The sequence below is a fragment of the Hemitrygon akajei genome, chromosome 8 (assembly GCF_048418815.1).
Source record: "Hemitrygon akajei chromosome 8, sHemAka1.3, whole genome shotgun sequence".
NCBI lineage: Eukaryota > Metazoa > Chordata > Chondrichthyes > Myliobatiformes > Dasyatidae > Hemitrygon > Hemitrygon akajei.
This window is the reverse complement of record NC_133131.1, coordinates 14,599,949-14,624,623: the sequence shown is the minus strand read 5'-3', so window position 1 is coordinate 14,624,623 and position 24,675 is coordinate 14,599,949. Positions and strand designations below refer to the sequence as shown.

Sequence of the window (24,675 nt, the reverse complement as noted above, 5' to 3'; positions counted from 1 at the left end):
CTGCTCCAGCAAAGTTCCTAGTTCAAAGTAACTTTATTATAAAAGGACATATATGTCACCATATACAACCCTGAGATTCATTTTCTTATGGATATTCATGATAAATACAAAGAAACACCAGAGAAGTAATGAAAGACACATACAACACAGACAACCAACCAAAATAATGATAATAAATAAATAGGCAATAAATATTGAGAACATGATGTGAAGAGTCCTTGAAAGTGAATCTGTAGGTTATGGATGTAGTTCAGTATTTGAGAGAGGGAAGTTGAGTGTTCAAGAGCCTACTGGATGAGGAGTAATAACTGTTCCTGAATATCATGGTATGGGTCACGAAGTTTCTGTATCTTCTTCCTGATCGCAGCAGTGAGAACAGAGCATGGCTTGGATGATCTTTGATGAAAGGGACTTTGATGAAGAATGCTGCTTTCTTGTGACACTGCTCCTTGTAGATGTGCTCAGTGGTGGGGAGGGCTTTACCTCTGATTGGGCTGTATCCACTACTCTTAGTAGGCTTTTCTATAAAAGGGCATTGGTGTTTCCATACCAGGTCAATATGCAATCTATCAGTATACTCTTCTCTACACATCTGTAGAAGTCTGTCAAAGTTTTAGATGATATGCTGAATCTTTGCAACTTCTTAGAAAGTAGAGGCACTGCTATGCTTCCTTTGTTATGCCAGTAACATGCGAGGGCCAGGACAGATTCTGTGAAATTATAACATTGACAAATTTAAAGTTGCTGACTCTCTCCACTTCTGGTTCCCCAATGAGGATTGGCTCCATGGACCTCCAGTTGTCAATAATCAGCTCTGTGATCTTTCTGACAATGAGTGAGTGGTTGTTACCGTGACACTACTCAGCCAAATTTTCAATCTCCCTCCTATATGGTGATTCATCACCACCTTTGATTCAGCCTATGACAGTGGTATCATCAGCAAACTTAAATATGGCATTGGAGCTGAGCCTCACAGTCATAAGTATAAAGCAAGCACAGGGGGCAAAGTGCACAGCCTTATGGTGCACTTGCATTGATGAACATTGTGGAGGAGAGGTTGTTGCCAATCGAACTGACTGAGGTCTGTAAGTGAAGAAATCAAGGATGCGGTTTTACAAGGAAGTATTGAGGCCTAGGTCTTGGAGCTTACTGATTAGTTCTGAGGGGTCACAGAACTGTAGTCAATAAAGAGCATCCCGCACCTTCACTGTCCAGGTTTTCCAGGGTTGAGTAAAGGGTCAATGAAATGGCATCTACTACTGAATTGTTGTGACATTAGGCAAATTGGAACAGATCCAAGTCATTCCTCAGGCAGGAATTGATATGTTTCATCCCCAACCTCTCAAAGCACTTTATTACAGTGGATCTAAGTGTTACTGGATGACAGTCATTAAGGCTTCTTGGGTACCAGTATAATTGGGGAAATGACTAAATGGACAAACTTTCTACTTATATTATGAATCTAAGTTTCTTTAGGCTGTGGCTGAAACATAACTTTGTTAAATACCATAATACATTTCTCATTCTGCCAATGCGCAGTTAATTATTTACTACTAATAATAATAAATGCACGCCAGTGTCATGGTTAGCACAGTGCTTTATGGTACCAGCAACCTGAGTTCAATTCCAGCCGCTGCCTGTCTGGAGTTTGTATGTTCTCCTAATGAACGCATGGGTTTTCTCCAGGTGCTCCAGCTTCCTCCCACAGTCCAAAGACATAGTTAATTGGTCATTGTAAACTGTCCCATGATTAGGGTAGGGTTAAATTGGGGGATTGCTGGGAGGCGCCGCTCAAGGGGCTAGAGGGTGCTATTCTGTGCTGTATCTCAATAACTAAAATCTCTATTACACTAGGGAATACAGGGTGACTGTGAGAAAAAATAGATCAAATGCACCAATATCATAATTCAAAAGATACCACAAACAAAAAATAATGTCAATCATAACACAAGTTATCTATTTTCAGTAATCTGTCAGTATCCAATGTCTATTATTTCAACTAGGTTTGAGGCTTAAACTATCAGATTAAATTAATTTACTTTTTGAATTTTAAACTGTTTTAGGCATTCACAGAAGGGCAATGTATTGACCGATTATCAAACCAGATGAAATGACCCCAAAATGTCAATAAATCTGAGAGATAATAATGAACTTTCACTAAAAAGTGAGCAAATCATCTTAAACTAAATGAAACACATCATATGCATGACTGATTTACCATAAAATTATGTGAAAGAAATTACTGATAATACCTCTCTGGAGAAATGAATTGCTGAACATGAAGCACTAGTCTAGAGATGCTGCAAGTTGTACAATTATGGAGAAAGCATGACATAAAATCATGTTACAGAGTCTGTATTATTTGAATCATACGTACATAATCACATCTCATTTCCAGAAATGTGTTTCATTTAAACTGAGTTATAATATGCATTTAACATCTGAACATAATGTGTCATCTTTAATAGAACTGTCCCATTTATATTGCAGAACAATTCAATGATCCAAGAGACACAAAAAATACCAACCGTGGTTTAACACATGGTTACAGTAATTTTTTTGAAAACACATGTTCTGACTACCATCAATCTAAATTTTACATTAGAGCATATTTAAAGCTGAATAGTAAAAAATTAATGGTAGAAATGCATTTGGTGATTAGCTACCTTAATGGGGATATATAGAGGATATGCATATGAGAGATCATTTTTCTCCAAATTAGTTATTGATCAAGATTGAGGGTATTTAGTAGGTTTAGATACTATGGCATAAGTTGGGGATTGTGTTTATTATGGAAAAAGGCAGAACTTCATCCTTACAAAGAAAATACTGAAAACTGCTACTATTAGGAAGCATCAAAGATTTTTCAAAACCATCCTACTCAAAAGCCTTGTGAATTGTGATCATCTCCTGCATGATTTCCCCCAATTACCATTCATGAATTATAACCTAATCGCAGGTCATTCTTCTTTTGATAATGCAGAAGAATTACAAAACTTCAAGTCTAATCTATTTTAACAGTTTCATTTTGAATGATGCAAAAGATAATTATTGCTGCATTTTTTTCTCTCAACCCAAACAGTTTGTTCAACATGTCACCAATCCTAGCCCTGTCCTGACAATTCACTTTCTCATGACCAATGGATCTCAAAGGACACGTTAGCACACCATCATCTGGATTATCTATACAACATTGATTAAATAAATTCCAGATTCCCGTTCCTACTTGAGTCTCTCGTCATCCCAGTAGAATTACTTAAGTCTTTATATTGGGAATCAAAGGAAGTAATTGCCATTTAACCCAAGACAAAGCAGTTAGTTTAAAATTTTAGTTGATCTTGATCTGAAGTTTAAAAACAAGTAAGTTGAACCATAAATACTGAATTTACTTATTTCTATTATTACTTTGTAGCTCAGAAGGCCTTTGTTTAATAACAACAAAGGTTCATAAATTTAGCAGAAAAGTAGGTTTCAATGAAAATGATCCAAAATTGATCCAGATGTGTAGAACATCTGAAAATGCTTAATTTGTTCTGGTGTTTTTGTTTGAACATGTTTTTATGGGACACATATATAAAACAAAAAGTTGTGCCTGAATAATGATTATTGCTCAATAGTCCAAACATCATAATATCATAGGATTAATTCCCTTATGTGATAATCATACACTTCAGATATGAAGCTTATTTACAGTATCTGGCAATGTCAATAACACAAGTTGTGGCATGAAACAGCACATATTATAAGTATGAGTATTACATATACATATATATGTAGCAGAAAAACATTCCAAAATTTAGATGATAAAACTTGAAATTTATTAGATTCTCTGAACAATGTCTTTAAACTTTCAATTAATGGAATAAAATCTTTGAAATTATACTCTAAGTATACCACCTCAGCAAATGCTTTGGAAATATACAAGCAACAAAAATAGTATTCTGTTTAAGTAACAGGTCTCTAAATTAAGGTTGATTGGATGTGTACAAGAGGCATCACATCTAGCATACTGAATCAACATTTCTGTTGAAGAGCCCTGTAATGGAATCAAACAACCACTTAAAATCCACTAAAAACAAATAGTTCTGTATACATAAATTCAATTTCAAAACAGAGGTTTAAACACTCTATGGAGCCTGGTTACTCGCAACATATTTATTCAATCTACAGTTGCAATTTTAAAATTAAGATTTTTAAACTGTGAAATCTATATTCTTTTTGCAAACATTTAAGTCTCCCAAGTTAGAGAAATGCATTATGAAACATACTCAGACTTCATTTAGAGCCTTAACAAACTGTGTCATCTCAGCATCTGCTACACTGACAAACTCAGTGAAGGTTTTCTGTTCTACAGCAGTAGTTGGCCTGACAGAGACACATTTAAAAAGATTTCTTTTCTTGTCATAGGTGCCCATGCATCTGTGTATTTGTCCTCTGATTAATCTTGGAAGGTCGCGGTCCTATTGAAAGTAGTAAATACAAAACTTGACAATATTAACCATCATATTAGCATTCAATGGGAAAGCACTGAGTTAATGTTAGCATTAATGTTAATAGCAAAAGAACCAAAAGTCAAAATAGAAATAACTCTAAAGTGTGAATTTATTTGGAAGTAAATTGAGGTTAAACAAAATTTTGATTAAGTTGTTAGTACCCAGTTATAAAATGATTAAACCATCATGCAAATTTTAAGGGTAATATACAATATCATAAAATTTAAGTGGACCACTCTAATATCTTCAAGTCATTAGTGTACCTACAGACTTTAGTCATCTGTGGAAAAGGAGTGCTTGAAGATCAAGACTTCATACCCAGCACTACAGTCATGGTCTACATCCTCTATGCTTGTGACCCATAGCTTCCTGCAACTGAGTGCATGAGAGATATCCCAAAGTTCTTGACAAAATCCTTAAAATCTACTAGCAGAATAATCAAACTGAAGTCAGTGTCCTCTCTCAGGTCGAAGTTCCCAGCAACAAAGTCCTAAATACTCCCAGTTTTCTCTATGGATAGGCAGGCCACATTGTTTACATGCCTGACACCAGATTCCTGAGAGAGGCACTCTAGTCCAGGCTCAATCAAAGGAGGAGATCAGGAGGGGTTGGGATAAAATATTCAGAAAGTCAATCTGAAAAGGTACAACATCCCTACTGACTCCCATAAGATTCCCTGGCCTATGACTGCTCAAAATGGAGAAAAAACTATTTGATGCCACAGTTCATTCATTAGGGCACATAGAAGCCTAACATAAATAGAAAGAGGTCCACAACACCAGTCAAACCATCTGCCACTACTTCCCAACCTATACCATTATCTGTGGGTGCTATAGTGGTCTCAACTGCTACCTAAGAGCCTACAGAATTTGAATGGAATCATCATGAACTCCACAGAACTGTTAAGTAGAATTTGAATATCTTCATTAAGGATGACTGTGCTCAGAGAGACAAGGAGGTTATGGAAGTCCCCAGCTACATTGCTTTAATGTATGTGTTTAACATGCTCTCCACTCCAACAATGAAACAAATGGTCAAGTTATTATGTATTTGCTTCATTTTTAGATATTTAAAAGCATTTTAGCTATTTTCACTGATTTTCTTTTTTATATGATTGTGATAGTTTTTACATATTTTAAATTGTTAAGAGAAATATTTATACACACTGCTGACTTTGATAGCTGGTAAAGCTGGGGCAAGACAGGCCAGTAATAACAGCTATCAAAGGAATTTCAGGATCTGAGTTTCCACTGTTAGCTTGTGAACTTGAAGTCATTCAGGAACTGGTCACTTCATAATGCCTCCTACATGCAAACTGGCCCTTTGTGCCCAGATCAAGTGTGTCGGGAGTGCAGTGATTGCAGGTGGCAGACCTGATTGTGCTACTGAACCAAGGCCAATTACTACAATTGCACTAAACTTTAGAAAAAGCAACTTAACAGGTATCACTCTCTTTTTTTTCAAAATTGCATCTAGTCCCATGGTTGTGAAAAGTATTCTTCCGGAATCATTTTCATTAATTATAATCAAAATAGAACAAGCTAAAGCTTATTGAAATATCAGAATTCATTATGCTAAGAAACATTATGATTTTGCCTGTTTTATCTATTCTTTATCATCGATAAGTGAGCTGAAAAAGAACAAATGCCTTTTTCGTTAAGGGAAAAAACCATATAATTTTTCTTATTATGAAGGTGAGTCAACTGATAATAAGATTATATAAATTTAAGATTTCAACTGTGTCAGGAGTGAATTTCAGAAATTCCTTGAACAGAATCACTGAATGTTCAGAGCTCACAACAGCACTGTGATTGATGACATAGCAAATTGAAATGAGAAATGGTGACATCTTAATTTACCATGGTAAATGCCGACAGAAAACAGAATCTAAATTAGTGATAAATGAAAGTAAGATTTATGGAAAAAAATGCATCATTGGAAGATTTTTAATAATATATGAACAAGACTATTAGTAAATGTCAAAGATATTACTTGAAAATCCCTTTACATGTTCTAATAACATTTTTGTTTATAGTATTTTAATGAAGGCACTGGGTTAATGCCTCTACTAAAATTCTACAAAGAATAATGGCATTGGGTATATTACATGCCATTATGCTTTATGGTGTTTTTTACATGTTCAGCAACTATTAATGCCAAGTCAGTTACTTTTTGAACTATTTTTAACATCATTTTCTCTTTTCCCTCAACACAAAGAGAACAACACAAAACACAAATAAGCTTCAACAACTTTTACCCAACAGATGCTTTTTTGATAAGGAAATATCTCTTCACACCTCTTACATAAACTAGAATGAAATTTAAAAATGGTTTTCAAAAATCTGTATCAGGTCTGCATAACCAGATTACAATAATCTGATGTCAGTTTGGTTGAAGAATTGCATATATGTAAAACAAAAACACTTTTTCATTTAGATTTAAAGGACATTACTGAGTTTACTCTCCCAATTATCAGGGATTTACCTGATTATTTATAACATTTGTAAATTAATAATACTGCATGGATTTTTCTTGGCATCATTTGTCATACTGATACTTGACTACAGAGAAAATGTAGACAATAGTAAATTAACTCTTCAATTTTTTTTTTTATTGGTTTTTATAAAGTTAGTATTTAATTATATCTCTTGATAAATCAACTCTCTCAAGGACAAAAGGTGCTAAAGCAAAAAATGCACAGTCAAATGGCCATTTCATTTTGACAATGAATGGACGTTTGTGTTAGTTCCTGGTATCAGTGAAGTGATCAGAATTTATTGAAATTATATAAACTCTACATAGCTTTGAAATGTTGTATTAAGTTGGAAAAATTGCTGACTGGAACTTCGCGGATCTGATGCTGGAAATGGCTAAGAAAAAAAATTATAGCCCATTATCATTATTCCCTACATCAATGAAAACAAACCTCATCATCAAAATAATATGGTAAATCAAACAAAGTTACAGGCAGTAAGAAATATCTAACATTTTTTAAAAAAGGATTTTTGCAGCAGTACAGTGCAAAACACAAAAATACTACATTACAATAAGAATATATAAAATAAATAAGTTTTATTTATTTTGGATCAATGAAACAATCACTTTCATCCATAATTTTATAGAGTTTTTCGAGGACATCACCAGGAATACTGATGAAGACAAGGCAGTAGATGTTATCTACATGTACTTTAGCAAGGCCTTTGACTAAGTCCCCCATGAGAGGCTAGTCAAGAAGGTTCATTAGTTTGGCATTCAAGATGAGGTAGTAAATTGTATTCTACATTGGCTTTGCAGAAGAAGCCAGAGAGTGTTTGTAGATGGTTGCCATCTCTGACTGGTGGCCTGTAACCAGTGGTGTGCTGCAGGGATCGGTGCTGGATCCGTTGTTGTTTATCATCTATATCGAGGATCTTGATGATAATGTGGTAAACTGAATCAACAAATTTGAAGATTGGGATATAGGGGATAGCGAGGAAGACTGAAAGCTTGCACCATGATCTGGACCAGCTGGAAAAATGGGCTGAGAAATGGCAGGTGGAATTTAATGCAGACGAGTGCGAAGTGTTGCACATTGGGAGGATCAACCATGGTGAGAGATATGGCACTGAGGGATGCAGCAGAACAGAGGATTCTGGGAATGCAGATCCATCATTACTTGAAAGTGGCATTATAGGTAGATAGGGTTGTAAAGAAAGCTTTTGGCACACTGGCCTTCATAGATCAACGTACTGAGTACAACAGTTGGAATCTTAAGCTGAAATTGTATAGGTGAAGCCTAATTTGCGGAATTGTGTGCAGCTTTGGTGACCTACCTACAGGAAAGATTCAAAGAATGCAGAGAAAATCTACAAGGATGTTGCCGGGGTATGAGGACCTGAGTCATAGGGAATGGTTAGCACTTCATTTTCTATAACATAAAAGACTGAGGGGAGATTTAATAGAGTAATTCAAAAAATATGAGGGTATAGATAGGGTAAATGAAAGTAGGTTTTTCCACTTAAGTTGGGTGAGGCTACAACTAGAATCATGGGTTAAGGATGAAAGGTGAAATGTCTAAGGGGAACATGAGGGGGAGTTTCTTCACTCGGGGTGGTGAAATTGTGGAACGAGCTGCCTACACAAGTGGTGCTTGCGATTTTGAGTTTAACATTTAAGAGAAATTTGGATAGGTATATAGATGAGAAAAGTTTGGAGGGCTTTAGGCCAGCTGCGGGTCGATGGAACAAGTCAGATTAATGGTTTGGCACAGTCCAGATGGGCCAAAGGGCCTGTTTCTGTGCTGCTGTTTTATGACTCTGTAGCTCTATGATGTGGATGGCATCCGTTAGTCTCGCAAGACCATGGATCTGCACCTGGAAAGCCTTGCTTCAGCCTCTCCAGAGCGCAGGCCTGGGCAAAAGTTGTATGGAAGACCAGCAGTTGCCCAAGCAGCAAGCCTCCCCTCTCCATGCCACCGATGTTGTCCAAGGGAAGGGCAAGGGCCGATACAGCTTGGTGCCAGTGACGTCGCAGGAGTTGCCAGAGCGAGGTTGAAGACAACGTCGGACTGCCTTAGGGACTCCAGCTCCAGATTTGTCCTCAGGGTTTACTCCCGAAGCCTTTCCCATAAGTGGGTATGGCTGCAAGGCAGCGGAGGTTTGAAATCAGAGTTTTCCCTCTCTTAGATGGACTGCCTCCCCAGGCTGATGAGCTCCATCTACCTGACTTGGATGGAAAGCATAATGACTCCAAGTTTTCCATCAGTAGAATGCTCCACCATGTGGCCTAGTTGAAAAATTGCAATTACACATTCAACACACACCACTCCCTTTATTTAAAGTCACAACAAAATTATGGATGAAGATGATTATTTGATTGATCCAGAATAAAGCTTATTTATTTTTATACATTCTTATTGTAACTTATACTATTTTCTGTACATTGTACAGTACTGCTGCAGCAAAACAACAAATTTCATGACATATCTCTTTAATAATAAAGCAGATTCTCATTATAGTACATGGATTGGAAAGGTTTACAAGATTATAGGCCAAATGCTGGCAAATGGGACTGGCTTGGATCGGCATTTTGATCAGCGTAGTCCAGTATGACTACGACTTTTCTCTCTATTACCACACCTCAATATTTACCACTAGGTGTGAGGGGGTTAACTTCTTGGTATCTGTACTAGAAGTAGCTTTTTCTACTCAGTTCTAAACTACTGAATTACCAATATTCTCCCTAAATGGCTTACATTCACTATTTGTCTAATAGTGCTTGTTTGGAGCACCCTAGGACACTTATAAACTGAGGCCACAAGATACGTTCTTTTTCTCATTGTGAACACTCTATAGCAGGGGTTCCCAACCTGGGGTCCACAGATCCTGCAGTTAATGGTAGGGGTCCATGGCAAAAAAAAGGTTGGGAATTCCCACTCTATAGGCAACACCTTAGTTTTTCTTCCCACATTTCTACTAATCCCACTTTTTTTCTAATATACCCATTGCTCTTATTTTACCTGTATTTTAATTTTATTTTGACATCACTACTTTGCTTTTTTTCTTCCTTGGATACAATTTAGTTTGTCTTACTTCACATGTCCTTCCCTATGTCACTACTTTGAAAAAGGAGTCAACCTATTAATCTACGTATCCTTCCTGTTCCTCAGTTACTTTAACTGATTTACTTCATAAGCATTCAGTGGTTCCACTATTTTACTTTTTTGTGGTTAAGACCATTTGAGATGTACAGATGTAGAAAACATTTGGGAGCACTTGGATACTAATGTACCAGAAGTTATTTATGATCATGAACACGTTCCACATTCTAATTAATTTAAAATTATAAGGTGCTATACTTACTGTTTCATAGAACACACATGGAACTGAATTTTTTCTATCTCTCAGAAGGAAATTTTTAGCACCGTGTTCTCCAGTTATGACTGCAGAATCTAAAGTAGCTATAAACAGAAATGATTATTCAGATGTAAATGATTAGACATTTACTATGCTAAAAACTAGTTAATCATTTTGAATTTATTCATTAATGATTGATATTGCTTCTTCCAAGGAAGCCATATCTAACAACATGTATTTAAAATCTTCATTTGTAATAAACATACAAGTTAAAATGGGATGTACTTATACCCCAAGAAACAAGACAGGGTAGAAAATATTGATTCCATTTATAGTTGTTTGAATTAATGAAGTGCATAAAATAGGTAAACAGGTGCTCAATATGAAGAACAGATTATTCAGCATTGGAAATCAAAGGTAAATTATTTGGCCATAAGACTCAGCATTTTCTGAGGCAGATTTTGTAGTGAGAAACTGACAGCTCTCACATAATGGAGTGAATTTTATCACAGCCTCTAGAGCACACACAAGAATATTCATCAGGATGTTGGTGTCGCTAACAAAGCAGCAATTATTGCCCATCTCTCATTTCCTTCAAACTAGTGGTGGAGAGCCACCTTTTTTGAAGTGATGCATTCCAACTGGTGGAGGTATTCCTATTGTTGCTATTGAGTATGGAGTATCAGTATTTAAAACAAGTGACAATGAAGGAACAGAGATATATTTCCAAATTAGTATGGCACATAATTTGGAAAGTAACACAAAGATTGTTGCAAACGCATGCACCTGCTGCCAAGTCATTTTTGATAAGTGAATGCAGATTTGGGAGGTGCTGTAAGAGAAGCCTATTTAAGTAATTGCAGTGCATTTTCTAGATGGTACATACCGCAGTCACAGTATGGGGAGTGGCGGAAGGGTCGTATCACTCCTTGCCTCTCTTCTATTTTTCATCCACAAGTTATCCTTCAGTTGATAAAGTGCTCCAGGTTCACATTTGGAATTCTTAGCACCAAATATATGCTGACTTTCAATTTCTCACAGTTTGGAGATACATCAACCTTGGCAAACTCATGTGTTTATGCTGCTCTCAAAGAGAAAGACAAACTCCTTGCTTTCAAAGAAATAAGCCTCTGTGATGAACAAATTCAGTAATGTATTGCAAAGTGCAATACAGAACAGTAACAGCCAATATCAGCTGGAGGAACCAAGTGCTCAAAGTATTTCAGGGTGATTTTCACATTCACGAGTAGAGTGGTCCAGGCAAAGGCATGCAGCTGGTTTGCTGTCTACCAAAAGTGGCAGATGTATGTTATGATTGTCTTTGAAAATCTTCTCCCTTGGACAGATTGAGTAGGTGGTTTTTTGGACCTAGATCTTTGCACCAAACTAATAATAAGAAATATTCCCACAGATCACACAGCTCCAAAATAATGATCTACTGTCCCAAATAAGCTCTCCTAGTAGTGTGATATTTAACCACAAAACTAAATGGTTGACCTGAAATCTTTCCTAGATGATACTTCGGCCCCAAGGGACACATATGCTTAAAAACTGGATTGCACCTTCCTTTTGCTTTTTCATAAAGCAATCTAATGTCAATTTAAAATATTATTTTGATTTAATGATATGTGTATTGTACATGTTCCATGATTTTCCATTTTGGGTCAACACTTGGAAGTTCCTGACATTTGCAATGCATTAAACAACATGGAACACATATCGGGCATACTTTCTGTTTTAATTGCATCACAATTGCCTACACTGTACACTCACATGAAACCTTAACAGTGAATTCATACAACCCAAATCACTTTAACAAGTTCTTTCTGAGCAGGTCCCAGACCATCACTGTAAATCACCTTGGACAGGCTCCCTTTAGTGTCAGATGTCCATGCCAACACTGGAAATCACCCAGGGCAAGTTCCATTTAATTCTTTTTACATAATTCCTCCTCTGGAGTGACCCTAAACACCTTCTGAAAGTCATCATTCTTGACCTACCTGTGCCCACCCACTGATCTGCTGACCCAACACATGCAGCCTTCACAATTTCCCAACTAGTCTCTTCCAATCCCCATGCCACTGACATTCTCCATCCACTCAATGTGTCCTGAACCAGCAAGCCCTCATTATCACCAGAAACCTTGCAAAATCTATCAAGTAAAATCCTTGCTAGTAAAATCACCACCAGATCTACAACTTAACACAGGATATAAGATTACATGGCATTCATTATGAGAAACAGCACTGCAGGGAACTGTTCTTTTCCAAGGTTCCTCCAGAATCAAGACACAGGGAGGGACAAACAGAAGCAGTAAATTTGCACAGTATTTAATTAACACCTTTCAAATCCTCAGGTGGTCCTAAATATTTCACAACCAACTAATTGCTTACTACTTGTTGCAAATGTTGTTAAATATTCTTGCAAACGTGGCAGTCAATTTGTACACAGAAAGGTCCCTTAATCACCAAGAGATTTGACAGCTTGAAAACTAACTCACTATTATTTAAGAATATTCTACTTCATTGTCATTGGCACCTAATAAAGTGACTACATCCAGTTGGAGTAGTTTGGACTTTTTATAATTATTCTCAAGAGTAATATTATTTAGAAGCTAGAACATTATAGGCAAACTTAAAACAAAAACATTAAGACCAAACTCTGATATAATTCAAGATGATCCTTTAGATTTAACTTAGGTTACACTATTCTCATCTGTAAACCATTGTTGGACATGAAAAACTTAGCTTCTGCTGTAATTGCAAACATCTTCAGAAAAGAGACAATCCATTTGAAGTAACATCTGAGGACTGATGTCTGTCATAGGAAAAGTCATTAGCAGGACATTCCTCAATTCTCTCCTCCCCAGAAGCCAAACAGTCATTCCCTGAATCATGGTAAATTTCTGCTTACTACATGACAACTCCAAAAGAAATGAAGGGAGCAGCAACAATCACTATACATGGTGATTCAGAAGCCTTTGAATCTGTTAATGGAGAGCAAGCATGTAGCATCCTTCTGAGAAAAGGAAGTCCATCTTCATTTTATATCACCATCAGTTTCATGATGACCAAGAGGCCATAAAAGACCTAATCTCAAAATTCAAAGTACAAGGTAAATTTATTATCAAAGTACATAAATGACACCATTTACTACATCTAAGTAAGTAGTGGTGCTGCCACGCCCTCTATGTAATGGCACTTACATTCTAGACCCAAGACAGATCCTCTGAAATGATAACATTGAAATGAATTTCAAGTTGCTGACTCTTTCAACCTCAGATCCCCTGATGAGGACTGGCAGTGATCCTTGACCCCATATACAGCCTAGAGCAGGTACTTCAAAGTACTGGAGAGAGGTCATCTCCACAAAATCTTGTATTTTACACTACACCATCAGGACCTGATATTGAATTTAACAATTTTCAGAAAACTGTTTTTTTTCCTTTCCATGGGTGTGGCAGTTCGATTTTGATTCATTATTTTTTTCTATTGACAACCCAACATAGTTATCCCTTCTGTCCTCTCCACCCTCACTCTCTCTGCAACTTAAAGCACCGTTTTCATACTTTAAGTTCTGATGGAAGATCTTTGACCTGAAATGATGGCTGCTCCTTTCCCCACTGATGTTGCTCAGCCTGGTGAGTTCTGCCAGCATTTTGTGGTTTTGTTCTTAAAACAGACATTGTATTTTGAGCTTTATCATGGTAAGAATTCAGCAAATGCTAAAGGTTTTTAAAAAAGAATAACATTTGAATCAGTTTATAGAAATTTCTAGACCCTGAATACTCAAAATGGAGAAAAAACTTTTGTAGTGGCATTGTGACCCTTGAGTCCATTCTTTGAGTATACACAGAAGCCCAGTATAAACAGATTTACCAACTCTGTCAAGTTCCTCTTGTTCCGCTTGTGGCAGACTCTGCAGGTCCAACTATGACCTCATTAGCCACCTGAACCCAGAGTGGAAGTAAATCAACCTTAATCCCCAGGGTTGTCTAAAAAGAGGGAACACTACCTTCTGCCATTGATAATATAGTATTATAAAGAGTCATATCAAATCTGATTCACTGATTTGTTTTTGCTCATAAAAATTGTAACCATCTGTAAACTTGTCAAATTATTAGCAGCCTCAAGACTTCTATCCATTCAGTAAACATGCACTTTTATTTAGCATTTCTCTGACAAATATAATTCTTCCTTTTTAAACATTTTGAAATTAGCATGGTTAATAATGCTATTACCATTTTATTTAATTCCATTCATCTATCTTCATTATGCAAAACTGAAGTTTCTGATGAGAATGAACCTAATTAAATTCTAATGAAATATGGGTACTGTCATTATTAAATGAAAAAATGTATAAATTGTTTTTTTTCCATATTCATTTTACTCCTTTACATCACTGGTCCCCAACCATTGGGCCATAGACCGGTGGTTGGGGGCCGCTGCTTTGCATCATATCTTTGGTCTCAATCCAGATTAGATTATCAGAAGTAGGATATTCAAGAGGAGCTGGTTTGAATTCTAAATCTATTCACATGCTTATAGTTCAGACATAAGGGTAATGGCCAGGACTGGGAATACGATAACGAGAAGGCTCAAGCAAACAACACTGACCAGGGAGGCATTCATTGCAAAGTGCCATTGCGGCGATATCTGCAAAAACATCAAAGGCCTCAAGATACACAAAAGCAGGTCTAGTTGTGGAACGAAGGTAGCTCAAGTGTAATGCACAGACTCAACATCTGGTGAAATGATGGAGAAATCCAGCCAGGAAGCAGCCCACAGAGCTGAAGATCTTTCTACATCTGAGCCGCCCCAGTGCTAAAAAAGGGACCAAGTAAGTGCCCCATCTGACACCCTAATCCATTCATCAAGGAAAGAGAGAATCGGATGGCCTAGATCATCAGACAATGTATCTTGGAAGCAGTTCAATGATGACCTGGATTGTATCTTGGAAGCTACATTGGCAGGACCTGCCTACAAGGAAATTGACTCCATCACAGCCATTGTGTTCAACTTTGCTAAAAGATGATCTGGCCCAGTGGAAAAGAAAGGGGATTTTAACCATCATGGCAACCAAACAGGATGGAAAAGGAGATTCACCACCTGAGACGCAAAATAAAGATCCTGAACAAGCAATTCAAAAACAGTTCACCTAATGAAAAAGGTGTCAAAGATCTAAGCAGCAAACTGTGGGAACAGTTGTGCAAGCTCAGGAGAGTGGAGCAGCTGCAAAAGCGAAGAGAGAAAGGGAAAAAGAGAGCAGGAGAGCATAGTTTGATAAAAACCCATTCAGGTTCACCAGAGCTCTCCTCAGCCAGCAAAAATCTGGCACCCTAACCAGCTCAAAGCAGGAGATGGAAGAATTTCTACAGGAATCACACAGCTATCCCCACAGGAATCAGAGACTAGAATTCAATCCAGAAGTCCCTCAACCAAGAAACCCAGCAACTGAGCTGGATGTGGCAGAGTCCACATGACAAGAGATCCAGGATATTATCAATATCAAAAAGAGCAAGGACATCTGCCGCCCCAGGACCAAGTGGTATACCCTACAAGGTATATAAGAAATGCCCAAAACTCTTTGGAAGTTGTGGAAGAAAATGAGGAAGACTTGGACCAAAGGCTCTATTCCACCAAGCTGGAAAATGGCTGAAGAACACTTTGTTTCTAAGGAAGAAATTTCCTCTACAATCTCCCTCCTTAGCGTAGAGTGCAAGATATTCTTCTCAATGCTTACGAGACGGCTGACCTCTTACTTAATGAAGAACCACCATATCAACACATTCATCCAGAAAGGTGGCACCCCAAGTTTTTCTGGGTGCCTTGAAAACACTTTAATAATCAGCCCTATGATCTGTGAGGCCAGGCAGAAGAAAGGTGACCTAACATTCATCTGCTTAGACCTAGCCAACGCCTATGGATCAATTCCACATTTCCTCATTCAGGTTGTCCTGGACCACCACCATATCTCGCCAGTAATGAGAGACATGAACACCAGCTATCTAGGAGGATTCGAGCTACACTTCACTTCAGCCCACTTTACAAGATGGCAAGACCTCCAAAAATGAGATTCCAAATGGCTGTACCATCTCCCCCATCATATTTGTCATGGGTATGAACCTCTTCATATCAGCAGCAGCAGACATAACCCGAAGCCCAGTGTTGGAGTCCGGGATCTGATGATGTGCAATATGGGGGTTGATGGATGACATCACAGTAACCACTGTAACACACGTCCAAGCAAGCTGAGTATTGGAAACCCTGGATAACGTAGCTACCTGGGCTAGGATGACCTTCAAGGCCAGGAAGTCCAGATGCTTGGTGATCAAAAAGGGCAAGGTTACTAGCAAGTTCAGTCTTCAAGTACAAGGAGAAGTCATTCCATCTATAGAGGACAACCCAGTAAAGTGTCTTGGAAAGTGGTTTAATGCAGCAATGACAGCAACAACATCACTGACATTGTAAACCAGACTGAAGAATGGCTGAAAAAGATCGACAAAACTGGACCCCTTGGTAAATTTAAGACATGGTTGTACCAACAGAGTCTTCCTCTGACTTTTCACGGTGTACGAGTTCCCCATAACCACTGTAGAAGGAATCAAGGGGAAAGTTAACAAGCACCTGCAGAGATAGCTGGGGATCCTTCCAAGCTACAGCTCCTGTTGTCATCAGTAGTGGAGGAATTCAAGGTGGCAAAGTGTAGAGTTGTGTTAACACTGACGGGCTCTGATGACAAGCTAATAAATCAAGTAGGAGTCACAACAAAATCAGGCCGAAAGTGGGCCACTAACTTGGCCAAAGACCAGGCAGTGAGCTCCCTGCAAATGAGAGACATCATCAGCAACCCATGCCTAGGACAGCAAGGCTTCTGCTCTGTACACTTCCAATAATGGGGGAGTGCAAGTGCAAGGGATAGGCAGTGGTACGGAATTGCGAGGACAAAAGGCAGTTATTGAAGGCAGTGGAGTTGGGGTCACAGGGTGCCTGGACAAAATGGGATCTTCCAAAGCACAAGATTACTTCGGCAGAGTTTCGAAGTCTGGAGCCCTTCCGCATTTCTTTCCTTCTGCAGTCCATGTATGACGCTCTCCCTACACTACCACCACTGTATACATGAAGGCTGAGAGAGGACCCTAACTGCAAGCTTTGTGGTCAGCGGGGTTCACTGGCATCACATACTGTCAGGATGCAAAAGAGCTTTAACACAAGTACGATATACTTGTGGTGGTGCCACGACAAGGTCCTGCTGTCCCTTGCTGACACACTGGAGTGGAAGAAATGTAAAAAGAGACCAGCTGGCAGAGAGGCAGGCAGGGCAGTCATTTTCATCAAGGAGAGGGCAACACCAGTCATATCAAAGAGGCCTAAATCCAATTTGCTGCAAACTGTGAAATTATGGGAAATGACGGTCGATGTGGGAAGGAAGCAGCAGTTCTCGGACGTGGTGCAAACCACACTTTGACCAGACATCGTACACTGAAGACAAGAAAATCATCCTGGTGGAGCTCACCATAGGAAGAAAGATGCAAGGAGGCTCATGAGAGAAGGCCTTGAAGTACCAGTCCTTAGTCCAGGTGTGGAGGGACAAAGGATGGTAGACATGGCTATTCCCTATAGAGATTGGCTATAGAGGGTTCCCGGTAAGGTCAGCATAGAAGTTACTGTCTGTGTTGGGCATTGATGAAAAGAGCAAGAACCAAGCAGCTCGCAGGATGGGGAAGGAAGCAGAAAGAGCCTCTTGCTGGATATGGAGAAGGCAGGAGTTAAGCTGAAAGTCAGGAGCAGATGGGGAGTGACTTGGCCACCACTGTTGACCTGCCAGCTGGAGAGCGTAGTGGTTAAGGGTAGAAACACTATATGAAGATTGGGAACCACCTGACGACATCTGCCCCTGGACAAAGGCTATGGTTACTTCATCAGGTAAATGAAGAGAGCACTTCAGCATATGATGCAAGTACAAGTTGCTGTACTACTTTTGGTCTCATAGTTATTATTCTAGTCTAAAATTTGATGCCGAGCTGATTTTCCAAAACCACATTTTCCCCATCCCAACGTCTTCCACCTCAATAACACTGACCATCTTTGATCCAGCTCATATACATATGAAGCATTCGTTTGAGTTATCCTACAGTTATCTTTAAATATTTTAATTGAAAAACACAGACTGGACATGTTGGAAATCAGAAACAGAAAATAAGAAAATAAGGGCTATAGTATCAGAGGAGAGAAAAACAGAATTAGTGTTTGAAATCTTTCAGCATTTTGTGTGTGTTGCTAAATATTTCACATCAGTTTCTTTTCCTCCCCATAGATGCTGCCTGACCACTGATTGCCTTCAGATATTTTATTCACTATTCAGCTGATCTTCCTCAAAAATGAAAATCATATTTAGGTTTTCTCCATGGTCTCACTGCAGTTTTCTCACTGCATATTTGGAATATGGATCCAAAAACTACCTAATATTCTTGAACGTTAACTACAAAATGATGCTGGTACTCAATGAGCATTACAATTATTAATCTGAATCTGTGAATTACTACTGAGAATCACAGTTGATTTTGAATTTTTGAATATTGATGCTTCTAAACAACACAGCTGCTTGTCCTTCTCATAGCAATCTACTTTGTCCGGAAATCTTTTATTATCAGGGAGTTTCTGCATTCCAGACTGTAGTCTAGATAATTGCGCCATCTACTGTTGGTAACAAATCTGATTTACTCAAGTTATTTTTGAACTTAAGATTAGTTCACCATTTATAGCCTATAATTATTTTATTACAGCTTTACATGAACACTTATATAAGTGCTGATTTCAAAATTATGTGGAAAAATTAGAGATTGGCCCATCATACCCTGATGGACATCAATTCTTGCCAAACCATCTGAAACTTTAAAGCACCATGGTAGTGTAATGGTTGGCAGCTCTAAGCTAATACAGCTCAGGGTATCAGAGTTTGGAGTTCAATCCTGGCATCCTCTGTAGGGAGTCTCTAAATGTCCTCCCCATGGAATGTGTGGATCTTCTCAGGAACCTCTGGTTTCCACGCACAGTCCAAAGCTCTACTGGTAGGTTAATTAGTCACTGTAAATTGTCCCATGATTAAACTAGTGTTAAATTGAGGCTGTCGGGGATTGCTGGGCACTGTGGCTCAAAAGGCCAGAAGGCCCTATTCCACACCCTATTAATTAAATACATAAATTCTGCTCTAAATAAATAAAAATTTTAGTGAAGCAATAAATTTTATTTCATTTTACTAGCTACAAATATCTGTGGAAATGTTTTAACTTCTCAGTATTTTTCCATCCACTTCAAGAGAACAATTTACATTATAGTGCAATTCCATACTCAGTGCCAGGCTGAAAACAGCCTAATTTAGGTATCAAACTGCACTTAATATCACCAAATCAAAGAACTGTGGCATAATGTCAATGACATTCATTTCTTCCATTGCTATCCATACACACTTTCAGGTAAGAGCCGCAAGCTTACCAAGTGTGAAAATACAGCCTTGTTGCTTCATCTGACATTAGCATTAAATATCACGCTATGATGGCTGACTTCAAATTAATCAATAGTAAACGTAAATAATACAAAACAACATTATAATAGCTACCAGTATCAAAGCTGCCACAATTTAATTTTTATGATGTACCATGATGAGGCTATTGACAGTGCTGAGATTTCAATCCACAGCTTAAAAGTCACAAAAAAATTTCAACCAGAAAGCCCAGGTGAAAAAAAAACTCAAACCTAAAAATCAAAATTTCAGAAGGATTGAAAATCCTTTTGTTCCATTCAATATCGGACAGCAGTACATGTTTTTCATATATTGCAAAAAAAGCTGTGATCAACACTATCTAGTTTGGAAGCTTGTTCCTGTTTATATACACTGCCAAAGGTTTCAGAGGTTCCAATTGTGTTTTTAAACATGAAATATATTTCCTGCAATTAGTCTGGGAGGGAAGGAGAACAGGCCCTTTATTGTTATTCCCTCCCCATCAAAGCATTTTCCATGTTAATTATCTATCCAAGTTCCTCAAGGTCTGTGTATTCAAATTTCCAACCATCCACATACACTTACTTTCTAAATGGATAGTAGCTTATAGTCAGCAGAAAGCCAACATAAAACAGAATTTGCAAGAAACTTATACACTGCCTATAAAAAGTAGTCACTCTCCTTTCAAGTTTTCATGTTTTATTGTTTTACAACATTGAATCACTGGATTTAAAAAAGACTTTCATGTCAAAGTGAAAACAGATCACTACAAAGTGATCTAAATTACAAATACAAAACACAAAATAATTGATTACATTAAATATTCACCCCCTTTAATATGACACACCAAATCATCACTGGTACAAAAGATGATTTAGAAGTCACATAATTAGTTAAATGAAGATCACCGAGTGCAGTCGAGGTGTTTCAATTGATTGTGGTAAAAATGCACCGGTATCTGGAAGGTCCATCTGCTGATGAGTCAGTATCCTGGCAAAAACTACACCATGAAGACAAAAGAACACTCTAAACAACTCTGCAAAAAGGTTATTGAAAAGCACCAAGTCAGGAGATGGATACAAGAAAACTTCCAAGTCACTGAATATCCCTTGGAGTACAGTTAAGTTAATCATCAAGAAGTGGAAAGACTATGGCACAGCTGTAAATCTTCCCAGAGCAGGCCATCCTCAAAAACTGAGTGATCATGCAGAAGGGGACTAGTGAAGGAGGCCACCAAGGGACCTATGACAGCTCTCGAGGAGTTACAAGCTTCAGTGGCTGAGTTGGGAGAGACTGCGCATACAACAATTGCTCAGGTGCTTCACCAGTCACAACTTTACGGGAGAGTGGCAAAGAGAAAGCCACTGTTGAAAAAAGCTCACATGAAATCTCAGCTAGAGTTTGCCAGAAAGCATGTGGGAGATTCTGAAGTCAGCTGGAAGAAGGTTCCATGGTCTAAAGAAAACAAATTTGAGTTTTTTGGCCATCGGGCCAATTGCTATGTTTGGTGTAAGCACACAATACTCCAAATTAGGCCTCACTAAAATCTTATACAACTTCAACATAACATCCCAACTACTTTGATCAATGAAGGCCAAGTGTCAGAAGCTTCCTTTGCAACCCTATCTACCTGTGATGTCACTTGCAATTAATTATGAGTGTATTCCCAAATCCCTTTATTCTACCATACTCCTCAGTGCCCTACTGCTCAATGTGCAAGACCTACCCTGGTTGGTCCTCCCAAAGTACAACACCTCACACTTGTCTGCATTAAATTCCATCTGCCATTTTTCAGCCCATTTTTTTCAGCTGATCCAGATCTCACTGCAAGCTTTGATAGTCTACTTCGCTGTCCACTACACCACTAATCTTGGTTCCAGCCACAAATTTGCTGATCCAGTTAACCATATCATCTAGATCGTTGATATAGATGACAAACAACTGACCTGGCATCGATCTCTGCAGTACTCTACTAGTCACGAGCCTCCGGTCAGAGAGGCAACCGTCTATTACCACTCTCTGGCTTCTCCCACAAAGCCAATATCTAATCCAATTTACTACCACATCTTGAATGTCAACTGACTGAACCTTCATGACCAACCTCCCATGAGTGACCTTGTCAAATGCCTTGCTGAAGTTCATGTACACAACATCCACTGCCTTTCCTTTGTCAACTTTCCTGGTAACTTCCTTGAAAAACTCTTAAGATTTGTTAGACATGACCAAAGCTATGCACAAAGCCATGCTGACTACCCCTAATCAATCCCTGTCTATCCAAATACTTACATTTCCAGTCCCTTAGAATACTTTCCAATAACTTTCCCATGACTGCTGTCATGCTCACCAGCCTGTATTTTCCTGACTTATTCTTAGAGCCTTTCTCAAACAGTGGAACATTAGCTATCCTTCAATCCTCTAGTAACTCCCGTCACTAAGAATGATTTAAATATCTCTGCTAGGGCCCTGGCAGTTTCTGCGCTTACCTCCTGCAGGGTACACCTCGTCAGGCCTTGACAATTTGTTCAACCTAATTTGCCTCAAGACAACAAACACCTCCTCTTCTGTAATCTGTATAGGGTCCATGACCTTGCAGCTGTTTTGTTTACTTCTATAGACTCTGTGTCCATATCCCGAGTAAATGCAGATGCAAAAAAAGCCACTTAAGATCTCCCCCGTATCTTTTAGCTCCAGCATAGATTACCATTCTGATCTTCCAGAGAACCAATTTTGTCCCTTGCAATCCTTTTGCTCTTAACATACCTGTAGAAGCCCTTGTCTGCTAGAGTAACCTCATGCCTTCTTTTAGCCCTCCTGATTTATTTCTTAAGTGTTTTCTTGCAATTCTTATACCCTCAAGTACCTCATTTGTTCCGGCTTCCTGCTATATACCTTTTTCTTCTTAACCAGGGCCTCAATAAAGTTTTCCTAAATCTGTTATCCTTGCTTTTTATTCTGACGGGTACAAACAAGCTTTGTACTCTCAAATTTTCACTTCTGAAGGCCTCCCACTTACCAAGTACACATTTACCAGAAAACTGCCTGTCCCAAACCAGATCCTTTCTGATACCATCAAAATTGGCCATTCTCCAATTTAAAGTCTCAACCCGTGGACCACATCTGTCCTTGAAACTAACAGCATTATGATCACTTGATGCAAAGTGTTCCCCATCACAAATTACTGTCACCTGCCCTGTCTCTTTCCCTAATAGGGGATTGGGTATTGCACATTCTATTGTTGGGACTTCCAGGTACTGATTTAGGAAACACTCCTGAACACTTGATGAACTCTATCCTGTCTAGTCCTTTTACAGTATGGAAGTCCCAACTAATAATGTGGAAAGTTCAGATTACTTACTCTATAAATTTGTGATCTCTCTACAAATTTGTTCCTCTAAATCCTCTAATAAATGTTAGGTGGTCTATAAGAAAGCCCCATTAAGGTGGTCATACCTTTTGTATTCCTCAGTTCCACCAGTAAAACCTCATTAGACAAGTTCTCCAGTCTGGCCTGACAATGCCAGACTGCTGTGACACTTTCCCTGACTAGTAACAACATCCCTCCCCCCTTTAATCCCTCCCATTCTAGCACATCTAAAACAATGGGACCCTGGAATATTGAGCTGCCAGTCCTGCCCCTTCTGCAACCAAGTCTCACTAATGGTTAAAATATCATAATTCCATGTGTGATATATGCCCTGAGCTCATCTGCCTTTCCTACAATATTTCTTACACCGAAATATACACAACTCAGAACATTAGCCCCACCATACTCAATCTTTTAAAGATATTTTTCAGAGTTACAAAGAAGTGGAAAGGAACAGAAGAAACAAAGATCTAAAATAGGGATAAATTGTGATTATGCCAACTGAAAGAGGGTGGTGAAGACTAGTGAGTAATTAAGTATGTTTTGTGAATACTGAAAACAGGAAGAGGTGAACAAAATCTGAAATTGCTGCAAGAATGGAAAAATAATAAAAGTACAAAGACTGGAACATCAACTATCAGGATGTTTTGAATATAAAGTTGTATCCAGAAGCAATTTTGTTCCTCAAACCTGTGTTGATGTATAACGAAGAATTTGAAGAAGTGGCAGCAACTAGAAACTCCTGGTTACCCTTATAGACTGAACAAAAGTATCTGACAGTCACAATCTGTGTACAGAGCATCTTGCATTTCATTCACTCTAATTGTAATAGTTATCTAGACGAAACCAGTTATTTTTCTCTCTATAGACTTAAACTGACCTGTTGAGTATTTCTCATAGTCTGTTTTCCACCATGCCCCAGCATCACTCAAATGATAAAATCTTGATTCAATTGAAAAATGCTACCTGACTTAAAGATCATTACAATAAGTAGTTTGTGCATTTTACAAGTCTGATCACATTGCTTTATTATATATTTTCTTGCCATTACTAATTTCTGAATAATGAATAGCAAGAATATAGAAAATTGCAAATTGGATCTTTTCACCTGACAAAAAAATGAAACAAAGCATAATATTAATATAGAAAATATTCTTGCATTTACAATGAGTGAAACATAGGTAAGTGCACCTACCGAAGACCTCAAATAGCAGTGCAAGCCTATCACTGTATTGAGTCCAGTGTTTCATGCCTTCTATAGTTGCAGTCATAACACGTAATGTATTATCTGGTTGTGTAAGTTTCATCTGAGTAGGTTTCGACCTCTGCTTATATTAAAAAAAACAAATGCTCAGCTTATTCTATTAGTTATAATACAAATATTGATGAGGAAAAAAGTAGTATTTAATTACTGGTTTCAACATGGTAAATCATCCCAACATAGCATATCAAATCAAGTTTAATTATCATTCAAACCATACAT

General features: G+C 38.2%; 1 protein-coding gene across 9 annotated transcripts in view; it reads right to left on the bottom strand.

Moving 5' to 3' along the window:
• Positions 1 to 24,675, bottom strand: part of spata22 (spermatogenesis associated 22) — a 57,257-nt gene continuing 32,582 nt past the window's right edge. For 4 of the 9 annotated variants that reach the window (XM_073053289.1, XM_073053287.1, XM_073053291.1 and 1 more), the window contains 3 exons: positions 24,388 to 24,517; positions 10,334 to 10,431; positions 3,917 to 4,460 (listed from right to left, as the gene is read on the bottom strand). In XM_073053289.1, the coding sequence (XP_072909390.1) occupies positions 4,269 to 4,460; positions 10,334 to 10,431; positions 24,388 to 24,517 (420 nt within the window). In that variant the 3' untranslated portion in view covers positions 3,917 to 4,268. The other 5 variants (XM_073053293.1, XM_073053290.1, XM_073053294.1 and 2 more) reach the window with 5 other exon arrangements.